General features: G+C 43.1%; 2 protein-coding genes across 3 annotated transcripts in view; one reads left to right on the top strand and one right to left on the bottom strand.

The window, feature by feature from the left end:
* ift70 (intraflagellar transport 70) overlaps positions 1–9,400 on the top strand; it is a 20,129-nt gene extending 10,729 nt beyond the window's left edge. The window contains exons 9-20 of one of the 2 annotated variants that reach the window (XM_085157149.1): positions 44–196; positions 2,545–2,610; positions 2,738–2,791; positions 4,140–4,205; positions 4,448–4,524; positions 4,636–4,843; positions 4,946–4,993; positions 5,695–5,766; positions 6,407–6,510; positions 6,720–6,798; positions 8,148–8,277; positions 8,862–9,400. In XM_085157149.1, the coding sequence (XP_085013275.1) occupies positions 44–196; positions 2,545–2,610; positions 2,738–2,791; positions 4,140–4,205; positions 4,448–4,524; positions 4,636–4,843; positions 4,946–4,993; positions 5,695–5,766; positions 6,407–6,510; positions 6,720–6,798; positions 8,148–8,277; positions 8,862–8,998 (1,194 nt within the window). In that variant the 3' untranslated portion in view covers positions 8,999–9,400. The remainder of the gene's footprint in view (positions 1–43; positions 197–2,544; positions 2,611–2,737; positions 2,792–4,139; positions 4,206–4,447; positions 4,525–4,635; positions 4,844–4,945; positions 4,994–5,694; positions 5,767–6,406; positions 6,511–6,719; positions 6,799–8,147; positions 8,278–8,861) is intronic. The other variant, XM_085157150.1, reaches the window with a different exon arrangement.
* On the bottom strand, positions 9,203–17,352 carry c4h16orf89 (chromosome 4 C16orf89 homolog). The gene is made up of 8 exons (XM_085157151.1): positions 17,046–17,352; positions 15,375–15,527; positions 14,731–14,881; positions 14,392–14,509; positions 13,642–13,801; positions 12,974–13,078; positions 11,749–11,838; positions 9,203–10,612 (listed from the first exon to the last, which is right to left on the bottom strand). The coding sequence occupies exons 1-8, from the start codon at positions 17,224–17,226 to the stop codon at positions 10,509–10,511; spliced, it is 1,062 nt and encodes a 353-aa protein (XP_085013277.1). The 5' UTR covers positions 17,227–17,352; the 3' UTR covers positions 9,203–10,508.

Below are 17,352 nucleotides of genomic sequence, written 5' to 3'. Positions count from 1 at the left end.
AGTATTATGTACTTCATCTCCTATATTATGTGTATTTTTACAGGAACTGGACCCAGTGACGCTCCACAACCAGGCTCTGCTGAACATGGACACGAAGCCGTCGGAGGGCTTCGAGAAGCTGGCCTTCCTCCTGCAGCAGCCCTCCTTCCCCCCCGTCACCTTTGGAAACCTGCTGCTGCTCTACTGCAAACACGAGGTACGCAGCAGTATTTTATCTGAAGGAGACCAACTACAGCAGCAAAGACTCCCACTGACCTGCTAAACCTCAGGTCAAAGATGCTTTTCTTGGTTTTCTGTCGTGTATCTCATGTTCCAGCGGTGGATGTTCATATTAAACATAAGCAAAGTTTCTGATAAAGTCAGTGTAGCGTATGTACAAGTGCTCCCTGTGGGCCAGAAGCTCAGGCTGCTTCAAACACTCAGTTTTTGTTTCTACTCTCGGCCCTGCATGACGCCTGTGACAGTATATTTCCTTACTGTGATCACATGCAGCTGCTCTTATAACCTGGTGTTTCTGAGGTCAGTCAATCAGAAGCAGGTTGTCTTAAATGGCACTAAAACCAGCTTGTTTCAGAGAGATGATGAGCTAAGAGGCTCAGGAAAAAGTACATTTAAATAAAAGCAAAAATATGTGCATGGAAATTAGAACAATAGGATCCTGGTAATTTCATTTCATTTCTTTATTGATTTATTTCACACATGGTTCAACAGTGTTTCTTTTCCTACATACAGAACCTCCTTCCCATTAATATGACACTGCACCCATGGGTGAAAAGGAGCAGGAAGAAGAATAAATTCTTGTTAGCCCCCTATCTGCAATCCAAATATTCTTACAAGAGGGCGCCAATACCCCCCAAAAAACCCTCTAACATGTATCTTTATGTAACAATGCAAAACTAAACAACAAATCAATATAATCAGCAATATACAGCATTAAATGGCAATGAAAAAAAAATTTTCTTCCACATTTAGCTCAAATTACTTTCATGTTCTTCATACTGATTTATCCTTTTAAGTGTGTAACACATTTTAAAACGGTGCATGTTTGAGAACTCTTGAGATTATCTTCAAGAGAATTCCATATTCTTATACCTTTAACTGTCGGACACATTTGCCTTTGTGTGGTCTTAGCAAACTTATGCTTAAAGTCAAACTTCCTTCTACTGTCCCCACTTCCTGAACACAATACAAACAAACTTTGTAACTTAAGAGGTAATGTGTTATTTTTTGCCTTGCACATAAATAATAATGTCTGTAATTTCACTAAGTCTTCAAATTTCAACAATTTCGATTTTATAAAGAAATTATTTGTATGTTCTCTATATTTAACATTATGAACCATTCGTACCACTTTCTTCTGTAGCAAGTATAGAGGATGTATATAAGTCGCATATGTATTCCCTCACACTTCAGCACAATAACTGAGATAGGGGAAAATTAGTGAGAAATATAAAATACGCATTGCATTATAATCTAGTCTCTGACATTACCCAGAATATAAATATTTTTAACCATCTTTTTTCTAACATGTTCAATATGAGATTTCCATTTTAATCTATCATCCAATACTACCCCCAAAAAACGGAGACAACGGTAATTGTTCCTGTTGCTGTAGCAAACCTGCTGAAGACTTTTATTCTGCTATAGAAACACATTAATATGAAATGTGCTGAACTCAGCGCTATTTGGACTTTCAGACAGGCTCTTGCTGTGATCCAGCAAACAGTGTGGAAAATAATTTGTCCCACTCCAGCTTTAAAGGCTCGTAACAGCTCAGATTAGTTCAGGTAATTAGGGAACAGAAACAAGCAGTTTTATCTTACAAAGGTTCAGAAAAAAACATTTTAAAAAAACATCCACGTGGCCAAACAACACAGGAATCACAGAAACACAACGGAGCACGAGGAGGGAAACCAGGTGAGAAGAAGAAGACACAGCTGAAATTTATCAGGGTGTGGCAGAAAATTACAGAGGCGACAGGAAGTAGCTGCTGCAGATTACCAAAATAAGACAGAAGTAAAAACAGAGATAAAGAAAAGTAGACGCTGAACCATAAAAGACACAAACATAAATCTCACAAGAAATTAATGAAGAAAACATCTTTCACAAAAGCCACCGTGCCAGTTTAAATAAGACAGGTAAAGAATTTCTGACTTTAAGCATCAATATTCAGATCTACTGCTCCAAAAACACAGTTTTACAATTAATTTCTATGTTTTTTCTTTGCTTTTTCCTCAGTAATTTAAAAATTTCCATTCAGTTCGTTTTAATTGGCAGCCCTATAAACTCTGAACAGCTCCTCTCCCTGACAGCGCTCACGCTGACCTCGTTATTCAGAGATTTATCGCCGTTCTCCGTAAACACCGCGACGCCTCTCTGTGGCATGCCAGCAGTTTCCACCAGTGAGCATCCACGCAGGGAGTAACACTGTTTGCAAAGGGATTTGGACTCATGTGGTGTGAGTTCCAGTGGAAAGAGCTGAAAACAAAGAGCTGCAAGTCTTTCATTAAGATGGCATTAACTTCTCTGCTGGACTTCTCACAGTACTTTGACCTGGCAGCTGATGTCCTGGCAGAAAACGCACATCTCACCTACAAGTTCCTCTCGCCGGTGAGTAACGAGCATCGTCAAGAGACCAGCCAGTTGATTTTATTCTAATTAGCACATCTGGTGTAGTGTCGTCTGCACAAATATGACTAGTAATAACAAAAACAATCATCATCTGTTTCTTCTTTAGTACATGTACGAGTTTCTTGATGCTTTGTTGACCTGCCAGACGGCACCAGAGGAGGTACGGTACAAAACACCTGACACCTTATTAACAGTAGGAAGCTATTTTTAATGATCTGTATAAAATCAACCAAATGTCCACATGATATGAAAGTTTCACAGCTGAAAAATATATTTAAGCTCTGTTAAAACTGTTCTCATTGAAATGTCGACTTCCAGCTTGGACTTGGATTCATGTCTCTTTGTAAAGACTGTAAATGATCATTTTAGTGAAGTGGTTGAAATAAGAATTAGTACCTTTACACCTGAGCTGGAAACAAAGAGAGTGCAGACTCCAGGACGGGGAAGGAGTTTCAGTTATGTGAGGGTGTTCACGAGTGAGACGAGAGGTCAGAGAGGAGACTGACAGACGGACCAATGAGGACGTTGTAGCGGTCCGTTGTGGTAAAGAGGAACTCTTTATGGCTCAGTCGACGTTTCCTCACCGCGAGCTCTGCGTTTTGACTGAAAGCAGCACTGAAGACACATCCGCTTCCTCTGAGGCGTTTCTCGACTCAGCCATAGATTGGATGAGGATCTCAGTCATTCAGTTGAGCTGCTGCTCCACATCGAAAGGAGTCAGTCAAGGTGATTCAGGCCTCTGACTAGGATGACTCCTGGACCCTCTCTAGGTGCTTCAGGGATATCTAGGGAGGAGACCCCAGAGCAGAAGCAGGACACTCTAGAGAGGTTTTGTAATTTGTCTTGCTTAGGAACACTTAACCAGCCTCCTAGAAGAACTGGAGGAGATGTCTGGGAGGGGGAGGTCTTAACACCTATGCTTAGACTGCTGCTGCCACAATCCAGACCTGGACAATCGGCAGAGGGTGTATAGAAGGATGAAATTACAAAATAATACTCGTTAGTGTGAGTGCTAGAAACATGAACCATAAATGACCACGAGAGAGACGATTTCTCAAGGTTATCTGTTATTAACCTCTGTCTCTCTTCCACAGCATGTCTTTATCCTGTCTTCCTTCTCTCACCCCAACCAATCACAGCAGATGGCCCCGCCCCTCCCTGAGCCTGGTTCTGCTGGAGGTTTCTTCCTGTTAAAAGGGAGTTTTTCCTTCCCACTGTCGCCAAAGTGCTGCTCATAGGGGGTCATATGATTGTTGGGCTTTTTCTGTATCTATGAAGCGCCTTGAGGCGACTTTTGTTGTGATTTGGCGCTATATAAATAAAACTGAATTGAATTGAATTGAATTGAATTGAATCTGGAAAGAGTAGGTTAACCTGCTGAGCTAACCAGCCAACACTGTGAATGAAACCCAACTAATGCTGTGGATGACAGTTTGATGGTTCAGCATCAGATTTGTTTTTGTGTCTTTCGTATCCGTCATGTTTCATTACCTGCGTTCTTTTTTCAGGCTTTCAGGAAGTTTGAAGAGATGAACGGAAAACTGGCGGAACAGCTGCGCAAGCTAACAAAGCAGGTTGTTTACCTCACGCTGCTCTTTCTGCCTTACTGCATTTTCACACTGCCTGTGTTTTATTTTGTGGGGTTATATATCCGACATGCTTTTGTTACAGGAGTGGCGTTGTGGGTTAACTCAGAACTATAAAACGTGGTTTGGAGGCTGGTTGCAAAGGGGCTTGCAGTTGAACTTGCCGATTTCTTGCAGGACAGGATTGAATACAAATAAAATGTCTGTGTGAATCACTCATCTTCTTCAAGGTGCAGGAAAACAGGCTGACTCGAGATGAGGAGCTGCAGAAGAAACCTGTGCAGGATTTCGAACTGATGCAGGAAAAGTGAGGACACGCAAACATAAACACGCTGAGCCGTGTTTTTATTTCCTCAATGGAAACAATGCAAATTCAGTAACAGAGGATTACTTTCTGATTGGCCGCGTCTCTTCACAGGTACATCGTCGTCCTCATGGCTCAGGCTAAGATCTACTGGAACCGCGAGAACTTCCAGATGGTGGAGAAGATTTTTCGCAAGTCGGTGGAGTACTGCAACGATAACGACACCTGGAAGCTGAACGTGGCTCACGTGCTCTTCATGCAGAACAAGTACAAGGAGGCTATCGGCTTCTACGAGCCCATCGTCAAGAAGCACTACGACAACGTGAGTTCGGGGCGGATTATTACCCGCCTGTTCAACTGTGGGCACCAAATGATGACAGTGTGACGTCAGCTGTAAAAGCTGACAGTGTGCCTTTTTGTCCAGGTGGAGCAGTGTAACATACAAGAGTGTCCCTGCAAGTGCAAACCATCGGTAAACAAAAAACAGACCAAACACCTGTTTCTCTGCCTCTGCAGCTTCTATCTGTGCATGAATCCGCTGTTTAGTGTGATGGTTTGCAGTGTTTCTGATGTCGTACAACTTCAGATGGTCACATGGCTGAAGGTCTGGAGTGTTTAACAGAGCACACTAACACTGGACCATAAAGAGTTTTTAGGGTGTTTTCACACCTGTGGGTTTTAGTCTGTTCAATTCAAACTCTGGTTCGTTTCGGTGCGGTTGGTTTGTGCAGGTGTGAGCGCAGTAACGCACCAGTGTTGAACAAAGAGCATTTTTTATGGCGTGAATGTGATCCACCCTCGATCTGAGCCAAAGCCAGCCGTACGTTGTAGGTTTTAGCTAAAATATTCTCCATGCTCAGTGCAGTAGTGCAGAACAAAGCACCTTCTTCCTGTATTTACTTTTGTTTCTCTCACCTCAGACACATCTGGCCAATCAGTAGACTGAACATGACACAAGAAAAGAAACCAAACCCTGAGAAAAAGCTACAAGTTTACCAACCCAGCTGATTCGCACCAGAGTAAACAGACTATAGCTGCAGTTTTCTTATATGTTCCAGTTCAGATTTAACCTCACATCAGTGGGATCATTTAAAGGTTCTGCTGCTGACTGAAAAGATTTCCTGTGAAATCATTGGTCAAGCCTCTGATCCATGTTGGCGTTTGCTTCTGTAGATCCTGAACGTGAGCGCAGTGGTCTTAGCCAACCTGTGCGTGTCCTACATCATGACGAGCCAAAACGAAGAGGTAACGTACAGACGCGGTCACTGTCAGCCCAAAGGTGTTTCTATTTGGTTTGTATCCAGAAGGACACGTTTATAACACACATGAACGTAATGAAACTCATGAAAAGCACTGCTTTAAAAAACAGAGACACACCAGAAGTCAACGAAATAAATGAATTACCCTATTCCAGTATAATATATATCCTTGTAGAGAAAAACGATGAAGCGGCATTTATATCCTGATAGAAGATTAGATTAATGTCCACTGGGATGTCGTCCTACAGAGAGGATATCTGTTCAGACTCATGCACACATGTGGTTATTGTACTCTGTGCGATGGCCACTGTCACTGTTGATTCTTTGTTATGCAGTAAAGCCACAGCAGGCACTACTTTATCTCCACACTGAAAGTTCAGACAGCTAGCTCCAGCCTTTCCCCGCTGGGAGTCTGATCAGGTCCCTGTGTGATACTTTCATCCAAACTTGAGCTCCACTGTCCAGGATGGATGGCGTTTTTGGGGGGAGCTTTTAGCCTTTGTTGTGTCTGAGAGTAGAAAGGAAAGGTGAGAAAGAGCAGCAAAGCCCAGAATCGAGCCTCTGCAATAACAGGACAGCATAACTTCTCTGACTGATGATCTCTGCGTGTCGTCCCGGTTTAACAGGCTGAAGAGCTGATGAGGAAGATCGAGAAAGAAGAGGAGCAGATCTCCTACGACGACCCCGACAAAAAGGTCTTTCACCTCTGCATCGTCAACCTGGTCATCGGGTGAGTCGCACACTCGGATCCTGATTACACAGGAAGAGCTTTATGGGGACAGTCAGCAGGTATTTACTGTAAAGGGAGTAACCATGCAATCAGAAATCAGTCAAAGGATTTTATTTTGTATCATTTCTGATGTGAAGGTTAGAGAGGAAGAAGAAAAAAGTCCTGCTGTCATCAGTAAGATCTGTGAAACCTTGTGTTTTGTCTTTCAGGACGCTGTACTGTGCAAAGGGAAACTACGACTTTGGCATCTCCCGTGTCATCAAGAGCCTGGAGCCTTACAACAAGAAGGTCAGACATTTTTCCACCAATTGTATCAGAATTGTATCAAAAGATCACAGAGACCTTCGGGTCACCAAGGCTGACCACAACATCGTCTCCTACTGCCCAGTTTAATGCCCGTGATGTTTGACTGGCTCCCAGTGCCCACAGCTAAGAAAAGAAAACCAAGCAGGTCACCCTGGTGATCCTCAAACTGGGAACAACACTCAGAAGATTTTGATTCCAGCTTTAGTGAGAGAAGACTGTGCTTCCACTCAGGAACACTTTAGGTCTCCCTCCGCAGTCCTGCTTCTTGGACTGCAGCTGATTGGCCATCTGTTGGGAGAGTGAGCCTCCAATCAGAGCCTGGTGTTGGTGTAAGTGGTGTAAGGGCCGGGGCTGAATGCTCAGCACCGACGGGCTCGTCCGAGTAAATCAGTGCTGGATGGCATCGTTCTTACAGATGGATGAAAAATGAAAACTCAAATCTTGTTTCTTTAATTTGAAGGGCTCGTACAGACCACGTACTTCTGTGTCATTTAACACTGGAAGGACACACAGCATAACAATGCAAGCCTTTAATGGCTTTGATGGAAAAACACAGCCACAGTGAGGATGCTTGGTGGCCCAAACCAGCCCCACCAGCTGCAGGAGCAGCAGGAGGCACAGGAACAAACAAGCTTCATGGAGTTTTTTAATATGCTTAACACCCGGACACTTCCATGTCCACGTTCGTGGTTATAGATTAGAGACTCGTGCATGTAGTTTTAGATTAAGAACCATGCACATGGACAGTTCACATCCTTCATGGTTTAGTTTTATTCATAAATCTGCAGTTTCTGTGCAATCTGACTCCACTTACAGCTTGTTGTACAGTCTGATGAAATCTAATCATGCTTTAGCTTAATTTAATATTAAATGGAGGTAATCCCACTCGCAGTGTTCGGACTTTGTGTCCAAGGATTAAAAAATATCTGAACAACAAATACAGTCCTGCAGGAGCAACTTCTCCAGGGCCGAGCTGCTCTTTTCGGGAACCTTTTGATCCCGTTTGGTCACAACATCAGCTGAGTCCACTAAAATCCAGCTGAGAACACACGACATCATCCTGAGCATCTCGCCTGTCATCCCCTCCAACAATCACCATCCAGTCGCATCCGCAGTGAAAGCAGCGAGCACGACAGGAATGTGAAACCTGGCGAGATGCACGCATCACACAAGCGTCTCTGGTTACTTCAGATCATTTCATACAGGAAACCGTCCTGTGTGGTTAAACTGTCACGACGACAGCTCACAATGTTCACAAAACAAACCCCGCTGGCAGGCGCTGAGGCGTTCAGTCTGGTTATATGTTGTTAATCTGTTCTGTTTGTGTGTAGCTGGGGACGGACACATGGTTCTACGCCAAGCGCTGTTTCCTGTCCCTGCTGGAGAACATGTCCAAACACATGGTCATGCTGAGGGACACCGTGGTGCAGGAGTGCATTCAGTTCCTGGAGCACTGCGAGGGTGAGCAGCCGTCACAAACACGCCTGCAGAAATATCTGGAGAACGCACCGGCGTGACGACACGATTAATGGGGTTATTGTTTCTTCAGATTAAAATGTTCGTGTACGGGTCCCAGGTTTAGTGATTGTTAACGTTTTGGTGATAGTGTCGCATCTTTAGTCTCTTCACACAGTTGGAAACCGCTGTAAGAGACACTGACCACAGCTCCAGTCTCCTTCAGCTCTGAGAAACCAACATGGTGGCAACTTAAACAGCTAATGTTGATGTTTAGAGTTATGATAAGTCCAGAAGTCAGAAACCAGTGAAGCACCTGCTGATATGAGCCTCTGAAGCTTATCCAAACACTCTTTTTGAAGTTTTCTCGAGTGAATTATCAGGAAACGATCAAACATTCAGGGTGTTACTGCCTGTTTCTGGTCTGCTGCACATTATTGTGATCAGTCCATCACAGTCACGCTGGGACTTTAGGTTGTTTAGCTGGAGTGTAAAATTGTTTGCAGTGTTTCCACTGTTCTTGTTGATGCCTCCTGTACTGCGGTAAACAGGAATGTTGTACTCCGACTGTTTTCTTTGCTTTCCTGCAGTTTATGGGAAGGAGGTGCCGGCCATCATCGAGCAGCCTCTGGAGGAGGTCCGCATTCACATCGGCAAGAACACCGTCACCTACGAGGCTCGGCTTCTCAAGGCCCTGTTCTACGAGGTGATTGGCTGGAACAAGTGACATCACAAAGGTGTTACCGGCTGAGTTATGACAGTTTAATAAGTTCCACAGAAACTCGGTTTAAAGACGGTCAGAGCACAGTGACGTGTTTCTGCGGAGCTTTCGTCCGGCTTCTTCTTCTGGCTGAAGGACGTGATCTCAGCGAGCAGATCTGATGTAATCACAGTTAACGGGCTGCATTTATCATCACTATGAACACAACGGTTTGTAGAACAGACTTTAGTTTTATTGGTTATGTTTATTTCACTAACAAAAACATACACGATGATAGTAATGTACGTTTATCTCCATGCATTCGGTTCATGCAGATCCTCTGCAGCCGCTGCTCACGACTGTTTGTCGATTAAATACGTGTGAAAAACAATATGATTTAAAGTAAATAAAGATATTTTTAGAACTTAACTCAAGGTTTTCACCAGGAAAAAAACCTGGGTGGATTCTGATGTTTTTTCCAAAGTAAATATGTGTTTTAAATAGAGATGCTCCAATCAGCGTCTTCAGCTTTATATAAACTTTAAAAATAAATCCTGCAGAATCGTCGAGTCTCTGACCACATCACGCTGTGTCCTCTGTGTTTTTCTCACTGTGGTGTTCACACAAAGGTAACCCCACCCCCCTCCAGCTCCAGCTGATCTCTTGTTCACTCATTGCAACTACAAATTTCTCCTAAAGAGGCTACATCAAAGAAAAAACACTGTTTTGTGGACACAATGTCGCCGATGCACAGGGGTTAGAGTGGGATTGGGCTGGTGGGGGGTGGGTATATTTCCTGGGTCTTTACCGTACAATATAAATCGCCTCGAGGTGACTCTTATTGAGCCCTATAAATTTATATAAAACTGACTTGAATTAAATTCACTCAGAGCAGCACTTTCTGTGGACTCCTGTAGTGATGGCTAAACGCTAACGTATTAAGATTCCAGTCTTATTGTGAGCATGAACTCTGACACGAATGGAAGGATTGAAGGCTCAGAGTGCGCATGCAGCCGTGTGTCACCTTCTGATTGGTTGAGGTGGGAGCAGCTGGAAACAAAGCCGAGCTGCAATAAAAATGACCTCTTAATATTAAAAGCTGCCGATCAAATGTAATCACTCATTAACTGGAGGTGGCTTCAGCGTCACCGTGGCCCACTTTAACCCCTGGAGCCAGAAAAAATCTCGTGATGACCTCGAAAAGTTGAATTAATCCAAGTCTCATCCTCCAAAACACCCATTTACATTTTACCATGGTCCTACTTATCCTTTGTTACGGTTGGAGCATCACTACTTTCAAACATCTTGTTTAAGTTTGATAATAATGGTAAAAAAATCAGCTTTATTGTTATAGTAACAAAACATGACTGAAAATAAAGCTTTAGCCTCCACATCCCAGCTTTGCATTAGGCGTTTTCATCATGTTAACACTACGTTCTTAAAGCGACATGTGGTGTGGAGAGTCTGCCTCGTTTCACCGATGATAAAAGTCTCTACCTGATGATCTACAGTGTTTTTTTTCTCGTGGGAACGCCCCTCAGGAGAGCGGCCTCTTTGTGATGTCCTGCTCTGTCAGGTAGTAGTTCAGGTATCCTCCCAGAGCACCGACCGCCACCGCCGTCATGTGACTGGAACAGCCGTCTGGCAGATGAAAGAAAACAGTTTATTAGACAATAACAAAAACCCCAAACTAAATCAGATGAAGTACTTAAGCTTCACACATAACAAGAAATTATCAGCATATGAGCTCCAGTAGCTCTGCATCCAACTGCATTTTTAACGTGACCTCCGCTGGCTTCACAACACCAACGTTCTTCAGATTTCCTCCAAACCTACAAACGTAACGAGCTTCTTTAGCCACAGTGGCTGCAGATCAGCTGATGTGATTGTTACGATCTTGTCGTGGTTCTGGGTCATTTGATCCAGCTCTGAGTTTATTGTGTTTTTGTGATTCCTGAGATGTTGTGATGGAGTTTTCTATCATTCAGTATTGAGTTTAGTCTTTTCCATGTCACTGAGTTATTGGTCATTTCTGGTCTGTTCGGTCCCTTTTGTGCCTTTGTCGTCGTGTCTCCTGTGAGACTTTGTCTTGTCGTCTGTGTTTGTGTTTCGGTGTCATCGCTCCATCACCCTCTGTGTGTGTCTTAGTCGGGTCGTTGTTTTGCGTCTCCCTTCTGTGTCCACACGTTCCCCTCCTTGTGTTTCCACAGTCACTCATGTCTGTCCATGTGTGTTCTCCCTCCATGTCTCGCCTCTGTAACTGTTTCCATTCCATTGTCTCTCCAGTCTGTCTTTGTCCCGTGTGCTTTCCTTCCTCCCGGCTCCTGTATCATGCTGCGTGTTTTAGTCTGTGTCTTAGTGTGTTTCCTGTTTTATTTTGACAGTCTGCCATCCTGTGTTCAGTGTGTTTGCTTCCTCCCTGTCTCGTCACGCCTAATTCGTCCCAGCTGTGTTCCCCGTGTGTTTCTGCTTTACCTAATCACCCTCGTGTGTGTGTGTGTGTGTGTGTGTGTGCGCATATATATTGTGTCAGGTTCCTCTTGTCCCTTGTCCAGTTATTGTTTTTCTCTCTCCATGTCCAAGTTCTTAGTTTCATTTTTGTGATTCATGTTCTACCTAGTTTAGTTCTATCTCCATTCGCCATTTGCTTCTGTTTTTGTGCAGCCTATGAATAAAGCAGCTCGTTTTTTGTTAAGTCTGCATTTGGGACCGCCTCATCATCACTTCACACATTCTGCAGCTGCAGACCGTGACAGATGAGAAAAATGTCAACGGACCTGGAAGTATCTTCTCCCTCCTCTTCACTCTCCTGTGAGGCTGCAGCTGTTCCAGCAGCTCGTCTCCAATGATCTGTGAGATGATGCTCTCTGAGGAGAACAACAGAGAATGAACGGCCCAGAAATGAGTCATTTAATACAGATAAATACAGATAACTGATTCTTGTGTAATCCACATCAGTAATTAGATTTTTTTTGTTTAAAACTAATTGCTTTCAAAATACATCAAATGGGTTAATACATCAGTACAGTGCATATAAAAGTCTGTTCCATGGCTGATTTTATTATTTATTGTATTCAAATAGATATTTAAATCTATTTATTAAATATCTTACTACAGGATCCAAAACATGAACATTGCAGGAATGCAATAATAATTGTGACGAAAAGCTCCCAAAAACCTCAGATTTTCTGAACAGCCCAAAGATTTTCCATCCCTCTAGTTAAATTTGTAACTCGGGTGATTTAGTGTCAACGACATTTGTTGTTGAAATTATGTTCTTCAAGGACGTTTCAGGCTCCTAACCTGTTTCCATTATACATCCTGCCTTTGGCCAACATGAAGAATTCCCAGAGTTTAAAATGCTACAACTTAACTAAAGAATACTTTTATTAGCGTGTATGTGCAGATATAGAACTTTGGCAGCGATTTGAGATGGAAGGACTCTTAATCACTATTCTCATTATCGTTTTTTTCTACTCAAAAGTTAAAAATTGAAGTAAAAAGTGATTTAATGGTTCAGGGCAGCTGATGTTAAATATGGTGTTCCTCAAGGAAGTATTCTAGGTCCTCTTCAGCTTTTATTATCCACACTTGGGCAGCATTATTATTCACCAGCATGTAAAAATGCCATAAAATCCCAGATCCTTGACGACTACTTCAAACATTTATTCTTATTAAAAGTTTTCACAATAAATAATCAGGAAATTCTGTTTGCAGTCTTTGTTTGCTGGTCTGTCCAAAGAAATCAAGAAATAAATCATAAAAAGTTTAGAAACTGTAGGTAATTCAGATCCCGTGCAGAGATCTGATCGCCACGTTACTTGTACGAATGCTCTTTGTGTTTTATTTGCCTAACACATAAAAAACCTGCACATTCTTGCATCAGTGGCCATCTTTGTTTCATTAAGACCTCTAAAATACACTGTTGCTATATTTCTGAGGTTTGACATATTTGGTATTTTGGACTAAGAACATATATTTCAGCAGGTTTGTGATACTCACTGTCTCTCCCAAAGCAGCCCACCTCCTCGTCCTGCAGCCTCAGAATGTGCTGCAGCCAGTCGGCTTTGTGGAAGTCGGAGAATCCAGACAATCCACAAATCAGGACTGCCAACATAGAGAGGAAACTCAGAAACTAATTTATTTACAGTTCAGACATTTTTACAGTTGACTGCTCATCCAAATCCCCCCTGTACACTTTTCAATTTAACCTAAAATTAAATTAAAAGTCTTAAAAAGTCCTAAAACAAGAAAAAACTTTCTTTGTTACATGAATTCTCTGAAGGCGAGCCTCAGTGTCTCCTGAAAAGACAACATTAAAATCCCCAAATTCTACAACCAAATTCAGATTTTGTTGTGATCTCTTTTATTCCATAATTTTCTTTTATATTGAAATGGTGATGCAGTCATCATAAAGACGTTTTTAGTTTATCTCATTCAAAAGGACACATCAATATTTGACACTATGGTTTTCCCATTCCAGTCAATCATTTTTATGAGTTTATCCTTGCGTTTATCATAATTAGTGGTTTATATTTATAAATTAATTCATTTTTAAGCTTTTTTGCATGAAAATATTAAAATATGAGTAAGAACATTTTTTTTAAATATGGGAATTAATTTAGCATCAAACCGGAAAAACACCGGATCAGGAAAATGTCGCCACTCACTGTTTTCGATGAAGATGTCGACCATCTGCTCGCTCAGACCGTCTTTGATGTCCTGGTTGGTCTTCATCATGTTGGAGCAGAAGATCCTCTGGTAGTTCTGTTCGGTCATGTTTGCTCTGGACGCTCGTGTGTCACCTTTCAGCAGATTAGTGCAGCCTTTCTGAAATGGAAATACAAACTGTGAAGCTCATAAATTCCCCTCGTACTGAAATCTGTAATGGTCCTCGCTACTTTAATCAAATATTTCTAACAGTAGTTTTGCCACCTGCGGTGTTCCCCAAGGCTCTGTCTTTGGCTCTGTACTGCTCTCCCTTTAAGACAGCTTTTTATTGATTGGCTGCACATTATAAACAGAATGTCTTGGAGAGCGGGTGGGCGGGGCTTCTGTGCTCACAGTTATGGCTCTACAGCCAAGTGTTTAGAGTGTTTACAGCCTGAGCTTTTGGCTCAGTATTTTACTGGGAAAAACATACAAATGTAAAGACTCTTAATAAAAAGTCTTACCAGGAAGTAAAAGATTTAAAATTCAGCTCGGGCTGAGATGGGCAGCATTAATCTGGTATTTTGATTTAAACCGGAGGTTCTGGGCCGATATGCAAACTCCACACAGGTTATATCTGGTTTGGAGCCCCTCAACTGTGAGGCTTCCTAAAATCAGGTGGTTTCTTTCTCCAACATGCTTGTTAGTGTCACACACATCTGTGGGTCTTTGAGTGGTTTTACGTGTTGTTTCCATCTTTGTTCGCTCACCATTTTTCCGATCATGAAGTAGAGAAGCTGGTGGGACAGAGAGTAGTGTGGACACCCAAAACGAGTCATGGTGTCCCGGCAGGGCTTGGTGACGATGCACGGCGTCCCGTTCATCTTCCTGTCCGAACACACACACACGACTCGGGCAGGTGAGTGTCCTCACCACTTACACTTACAATGAGATAAAGAACTTTCTTTTTAGTGTAAATCGGCATTTTTAAAGTTAAAAACAGGCTGCGGCTGGTGAATAATTTGCACAGTCCAACAATCCACATGTAGAGGAACCAGCACAGTAAAGAGCCTCTGAAGCTGGACTCTTTGGTTGGTGTGGGTTCCTACCAGGTTCCCAGCAGCAGGGTCAGACATTTGTCACTGAGCTGCTCGTCGTAGCACTCAGTGGTCATGGTGGAGGGATAAACCAGGCTGGGATCTGTGGTGTACCACTCCTGAGGAATCAGCCAGAAACTCCACGACAACAGCGGCTCGAACTCTTGAGAGGAGGATGCAAGAAACGCACAAGTGTTAAAATCTGCCAGGATCTCAACAAACCTCACCTGCACGTCTGTGCAACACCTGCCTGCTCGTTTCTCTCAAGTCAGATATTTAAATTATATAATTAAACCTTAATCAATACGTCGCGACGATTAAAAACATAATTAAATACAAATTTAACTCAAAAACAGCCCCTATAAGTTCAAACAGTCTTTAAATAAGCTCCTCCTTTTTCAGGAAACACCTGCAGAAGACGTCACAGCAGTGAAACTGAAATTTGTCTCTTAGCTTTCTGACTGTTGTCTGTTCTCGATGTTGTGTTCACATCACTGACACGTTTACCTTCATAAGTATAAATATCTGAGATGCTCTGAGCCTTTTCATGTGTTAATATCTTCCACATAAAAACCATAACAGCTCCAAGAATGAACCACTAAATGGATCAGCACTGTACCTGCAGACTTTGGGGACATGGAGTCTGAAAGTCTCACCTCTGTAGTATTTTGGGTCGTCCTGTTCCAGTGCAGCGTTAGCCTTCTCCAGACTTTGGTCGAGACGTCTGACCAGAGCGACGGCGGTGGTTCTCTGAGCCCAGCTGACCGGGTCGGTGTGAGGCCACGTCCGGACCGCCTCCTTCAGCTCAGCTGAGACACAAAAACAGGAAGAAAGAGTTCATTCGTAAAATAAAAGGATATAAGTAAACTTGCTTTATGGTTTTAATTTCCTCTGCCTGTGTCCTCCTGTGGATGGACCCTCTTTCAGTTTATTTCCTGTTTTATTTTGAAAGGTAGGCCCTCAGTTGGTTTTCTGATCTGTTACTTTCTTCCTTTGTTCTTTTTCATGCCCTCGCTTTTGTCTTTGTGTTTTCCCTCTGTTGGATTACTTCCTGTTTTATTTCAAAGGTGAGCTCTTCAGTGTTTTTACTTCAGCCTCAGTCACACAGACCTGCAGACCAGCCAGCAGCCGTCTGGTCTCCATATTGCCTGACCGGCTGGCTGATGAAAGCAGCTGCATATGCCAAGAGGTCAGCTGCACAGAAAGCCTTCGTGTGGCTGCTTTGGTTGCCAACAGGTTTGCACATGTAGCTCCTGAGTGGCATCATGTCCGTCTCTCTAAATCAGGAGCAAGCTGAGTTTGTAAATGCTGACTTACATCCACCGAGGTCTTCAAGGTCAGCTTCATGAATGATTGGTAGGAAATTGACAAAAAGCCTTCTAACTTAGAAAGTGTGATTCTCTCTCTGCTGGACAAACGGAGCTCTGTGTGCAAACACGGCCTCGCATTAAAGTCAGTTTGTTTTCCTGGTGAGAAAAAATTGCCACGCAGGAAGAACCTCTCCGCGCAACAGGCTTTGGCCTTGCTGCAGGAAATGGACGAAGCAGATTCTGATGGAGGAGAGGTTTCATTTGTCCAGCAGGCCACTGATACCAGAAGAATCTGAAAAGGATTCTTCTGAGGAGGTATCAGTGGCCACATGTGTGTGTGTGTGTGTGTGTGTGTGTCATTGCATTGCATTGTCATTTTGCAAAGACAATGCAATGCAAAAAAGTGGACAGTGCAAGACAAAAGCAGCTAAATAAAAACTGAACAAAGAGGTATAGAAAGTGCACTATACAAACAATATGGAAACATAAATATGGACACGTGTATTCACGCAAATTTGCGCAGGCTAGTAAATCTAGTAGTAGGGACTGCACCAGGGAAAAAAGGCTCAGTAATTCTAGTGTTAAGAAGCTGCGGCCACAAAATCAAAGTTTTTTAGGGGGGGGGGGGGGGGGGGGGGAGATACACTTTTTATTCTGGAAATGTTCAGCATTTGTTTTTGGACGGAAGGGGTTAAAACAATAGATTTACTTTATTTTTAGATTACTTTGGGGTTTCCATTGTCATAAAATCAAATGTCAGAGCAGTAGCTGTGCTGGCAGCGCTGTTCTTTACTGTATTTTACTATAAAACAAAACAGATCAGTGAAAAGTCTGAGAGTGAAGCAGAAAATGTTTCACTTTCAGTCGACACTGAGGTTAAAAGCATTTCACTTTAAAAGCTTTCGCATGTTTGTATAACCTGCTCGATCTGCAAATCAGTGAGTTTCACCAAAACAAGCAAACAATAAACAGCTGTTATTCTCCAGATGTTTCCCTGCAGCTGGTAAACAGTCCTACCCTGCAGTATGACGAACCCCACCACTCCGTCCAGGTTGATGTGCTCGTGCTGCCGCTCCAGGAAGGACACTCCGCGGGAGAGGCTGCTCAGGATGTCATCGATCACCTCCGCCCGAGAGCCGCACACTGCGGCAAACAGAGCCAGCGCTGCGGCCAGCCGGAGCACCGAAATCCGCATCATCCGCTCTGAGGTCCAGGACAGCTTCAGTCTAGCAGGGAGACCGAGAGAGGCGGAGGAGGACAGCCTGTCTCCGCTTTAACACGGGGGGAGCAAAGTCAAGGGCTCAGCATGGGGGGAGGAAATATC

This window comes from Neolamprologus multifasciatus, chromosome 4, assembly GCF_963576455.1.
Source record: "Neolamprologus multifasciatus chromosome 4, fNeoMul1.2, whole genome shotgun sequence".
Classification (NCBI taxonomy): domain Eukaryota; kingdom Metazoa; phylum Chordata; class Actinopteri; order Cichliformes; family Cichlidae; genus Neolamprologus; species Neolamprologus multifasciatus.
The sequence above is the reverse complement of the archived record's forward strand: the minus strand, read 5'-3'. Positions and strand labels throughout refer to the sequence as shown.